Genomic DNA, 4,515 nt, shown 5'->3' on the forward strand with positions numbered 1-4,515 from the left:
AATTGTCCTAGGCATTAATGTTTAATCAGTTTCTTTATAAACATAATAAGTGAGTTAAGAATAGATCATTCAAAAGTCTCATTTTATCCCCAAATCTATACAGGCTAAGAGGAGGAGAGTAAGGGAAATCTTTATAAGAAATACTTTGAGAATTCATGTAAGATTCTATAAAAATCAAAGTTTTGAACCTCAAGTAAATCTATTTCATTTTTAAAAGCCATTTTAAAACTAATATCTACTATCCTTTTATTAGTAATTGATCTAACTAAATTCTAATGAGCAAAGTCACTGTGTAAGAAGAAAAAAATTAGAAACCGAAACTCAAATCCAAGAAGTCACCAGTGTTATTTCTCAAAAACAAGAAAATTCTTGGGAGGAGTGAGGGCATCTGGACAATTTTAACATAGGTAATAGAAAATAAATAAATGATTTAAATTATTTACTTTTCCATTGTATCTAAGATACTCCAGAATTTGAAATAAGTTTCTGATATACTGAGGGAGATGACTGCATTAATCCAACATTCACAGGTAAGCTTTGGATGTGAAAGAAGGCGCACATTAAGACAAAGAAGAACCTTCAGCTGTTCAAGACAAGATCAAGCTTTCAAGCCCAACTTAGGGGACAACAAATTTTTTTGTTTTTGTTTTTTTGTTTTCCTAATTGCTCATATTGGATTAGTCTATTAAGCTTGGAAAATCATAGCCAGTCACTTACTTAAGGGTAGTATACACTTTGGGCAAACAAGCCTTTCAAACACAAACTCAGAATGTGAGGGCAAACATCTAAGTCCAAAAACTACAGTTGGACACTGTTCATGGAGAGTTTGTATCTGATAGACTCCTACTATCCCCAAAACACAGTGGGACACAGTTTTCGTACACTATCATTACAGAATGAGGATAAAAGGCAATGCCTTGGTGGGCGCGTACTGACAAGGGTAAAATCTGTTCCCCACAGTGCTGTTAATAAATAGGGACAATACTATGATCACGATCGCACATCATGCAATGTACTCGCTTTCTCTGTACCTTTCCTTCCCAAATGCAATGCCTACCTTCTGTGTGGACTGCAGAGACATAGGTCCAATTGTAACGTTTGACTATGTCAAGCATTGCCCTTGCTTGCAAAGTGTCAGAAGGGACAACCCTCAGGAAGTATTTGTACAAAGTTTTGTCACTCAGGTCGATGCTTGTGGCAGAATAGGCAATCTGGGGGATGTCGAAGAGCTGGAGCAGGTTCTGCACTTGAATGGCTACGGAGCTGGAGCCTGGGCCGATCACACCGGCGATAGGCTTTTTAGTCCTGCCTAAGGGGAGGGACTGGCCGTCAGGCAGGCACCGGTTGAGCCCATCCTTTTCATCTCGAATGGAAATCAGAGAGTCCCTGATGAACTCGATGCTCTGCTCCAGAGCCACGGAGGAGTGCCAGCAGGAGTCCCGGATCTCACTGCCCAGAGTGATATTGGGCAGGAGGACCGGGTCCGCGTTAATCTTATCCAATGTATGGAACATGGCCTCCACTCTCTGGATGCCATACTGCTCCCTGATCTCTCCACACTTCCTCTCGGGCACTTTCTCCGCCGGGGGCTGGTGGTGGACTGAGAAGAGGGCCCCAATGATGACATCTCCGTCCATTCTGGCCACCGAGCGCTGAGATGAGGCTCCCGCCAGCAACACTTTCCTACCAGGTCCCCTGGGAAGAAGGGACATATCCAAAAAGATCGCTGGGAAAAAAACCAAGAGGAGCCGGACCATTGTGCTGAGGACGCAGTCCACAGCCGGCCAGCCGTGTTCCCACGCTGGTCCTGCCAGCCGGCTCTGCGGGCTCGAAACGTAGACAGATGCCCGACGCCTGCCTCTCCCAGCTCGGTCCTGCTTGCCAACACCGCTGGTCCAACACTTTCGCCGCCTGCACCCCTGCCTCCTTCCCCTCCTCCGCCTCCTCCTGGTCCTCCAGGACCACCTCCTTGTCCTGGAGGCGTTTCTAGGGGAATTCGAGCCCCCTTCTTCACTGGTGCATCAAAGTAAACTGGTCAAGAGTACAATGGACGCCGTGGTGGCAGCCGTGAGCTGGACGCTGCCAACAAAAAAGGAAGAAAATCAAAGCTCCGTTATCACAGGACCTGTTTCAAAACTCCGGGTCCGTGATGTTAATAGTTGCCCGGTCTATTTCATTCCAGCACATCATGATATCGGCTGGAGGGACAGCTTGGGAGGCAGCTATGGTCAAGGCGGAAGGTGGTGCGTCCTGCCCGCAGTGCCCTCATCCGTCCCTGGAGGCGCAAAGCCCCACCGACCTGCCCCTTCCTTCAGCTTCAAGCCTTTTCCAGGTCCCCAAATACCCATTACACTTACAGACTTGACGGGGAAAGGGAATAAAGGAGAGGAGGAGCTAAGGCTTTTAACTCAAAAGAACTTTTCGGATTTGAAAAGATCAACTTTTCCCAGAAGAAATTTGGAAACTCATTATGAAGGTGTAAACAGTACTTCAAGATGAACGCAAAAAAGGAATGCATCTTTAACTTTGAGGGGTTGAAGAGATCTCAACATACAACCCAAGTAGTAAATATAATTTGCCAGGTTGAGGAAATCCATATTAGTTACTAAGGCAACGCCTGGTAAAGTCTCGGCATGTCGGAGTTTGGTATGTCTCCCACACCCCCGCTCCCCCCAAACCCCACACACACCCAAGAAGTCAGGCTTACTGTAGATGTTCAGGGAGAAAGGGTGCAGATAAGGTAATTTGTTTCCCGCGATGGAGGGTGGAGGGAGGGGGTGTAGGGAGCCCCTGCACTCGCTTAAATCGGGACCTTTGGCTTTGCACATTTCTAGAAAGGGAACGGAGGGGAGCTTCTGGGTAGCTCTTGCAGCGGTAGCTCAAGCGCTGCCTTCTTCAGAACCCTGGACAGTGCTCAGTCCCTCTGCAGAAACATTCCCCCGCAGCGCCTGGAGGGGACGCCTTTTGCAATTCTTTGACCCCCTCCCAACCCCCGACTTCGCTCTTTTAACCCTCCTCCCTGCGTTCTTTACACACACACACACACACACACACACACACACATACACACACACACACACACACCTCCCCTTGTCTCCCACCACCCCTCCATTCTCATTCTCTTCTCCTTGGAGGCAGTGCTCCTGCAGGTATATTCAAAACCGCCCGCTTCGGGGGCAGAGGCGCCAAATCTCAGCCGCCTGTGGGGCTGAAGTTGGCTCCCTCTCGTTCCTCCCCAGCTCCCTTTCTCAAGGTGAGAGTCGGACGAGAAAGGAGCTAAGGGAGCGGGCGGGGAGCAAGAGCACAGGAGGTGAGCCAGGCAAAAGGAGGAAGACAACCCAGGCATCCATGGGTCCCGACGCTTCCCAGGGATGCTGGACTAAAAGAAATAAGCGGAGATGCCCCTGGGACCAGGAGGAAATCCCATAGATTGGGACTGTGTCTGCCACTGTGGGTGGGTTTCACCTCCCGGAGGTGTCTGCTCACCTGGGTCTGCTTGGAGAATTGGACTTGAGACGTACCTGAGTCCGGGTAGACAGCACAATGGTCCTCGGGCCAGAACACCGCTCGGGCCACGCTCGGTTCGCAGACGCCTCAGCTCTAATCCAGACAGTGCAAGGATGCGATCTGGGCTGTACACTAGTGCCCTCTTTCTTCAGCACTATTTTACCGCAAGGAAAAAAGAGGGAGGGGGGAGGGGAAAAAAAACAGGTCACCCAAGGCTTGTCTATTATCTCATGCATAAAAATCAGTCGTTTGATGGAGGGGGGAGGGAAAAAAAGCTAGGGAGAAGTAAGAAGTATTAATTTCTCTGCTACCAGAGGGTTCTTAAAGAAGCTGCCAGATATATGAATAGTCAGATCTGGCAAAAGGAGTAGGGAACATCTTAGGCTGCTTTAGGTGAATATTCTTCGTATATATTTCAAGGACCCAAATACATTTTCCCTCCCTGGAAGTAAAGCTCCTACTGAGGGAAACAGAGTTAATACATGTGCAAACATCTAGAGAAAGTCTATTAGTAGGTTTTGGGGGAAAGGCTGCATAGGGTGGGAGTAGGGAAAGGAGGGATATGCATATAATGAATCAAGGTAAGCCAAATGAAGAAAGGCAAACATTGGCAGCATTTTCCAGGTCAAGATGTAACTAAATTGAGATGAGAGTCAAGTCACATGAAAACACTGGAGTGAAAAACACTTATCCAAATTCCTCCCAGGCTGCTATCACCCTCCCGACAGGTCTCCAGTGTTGCTTCTTACTGTGTGAAAAGTGGAAGTTAAATCACATTCCTCTGGGAACATGTTGGCTGAGCAGAATGTGTCCCAGCTTCTTCAGAGGGGAAAGGCAAGTGATAGTGTGTCTTTCCACTCTTGCTCAAAGCTTTCTATTTGTGTCATCTGCAGAAAAAAGAGATCAGCTTATGTGGGTCCCTTTAAAATCACCTTGCTCATGTCATCATTATTCTCTGAACTGGTGCCATGTCCAGCTGGAAGGGACAAACTACATGTGGCGATTTTA

The 4,515-nt window shown here is 47.8% G+C and overlaps 1 protein-coding gene across 5 annotated transcripts in view; it reads right to left on the reverse strand.

Moving 5' to 3' along the window:
* GRM1 (glutamate metabotropic receptor 1) overlaps positions 1 to 3,652 on the reverse strand; it is a 395,415-nt gene extending 391,763 nt beyond the window's left edge. For 3 of the 5 annotated variants that reach the window (XM_032407711.1, XM_032407712.1, XM_032407713.1), the window contains exons 1-2: positions 3,522 to 3,651; positions 1,058 to 2,079 (exon numbers count right to left, since the gene is read on the reverse strand). In XM_032407711.1, the coding sequence (XP_032263602.1) occupies positions 1,058 to 1,757 (700 nt within the window). In that variant the 5' untranslated portion in view covers positions 1,758 to 2,079; positions 3,522 to 3,651. Of the gene's footprint in view, positions 1 to 1,057; positions 2,080 to 3,486 lie in introns of all 5 variants that reach the window. The other 2 variants (XM_032407709.1, XM_032407710.1) reach the window with 2 other exon arrangements.
* Positions 3,653 to 4,515: the final 863 nt, after the last annotated feature.

This window comes from Phoca vitulina, unplaced genomic scaffold (genome assembly GCF_004348235.1).
Source record: "Phoca vitulina isolate PV1807 unplaced genomic scaffold, GSC_HSeal_1.0 scaffold9, whole genome shotgun sequence".
Classification (NCBI taxonomy): Eukaryota; Metazoa; Chordata; class Mammalia; order Carnivora; family Phocidae; genus Phoca; species Phoca vitulina.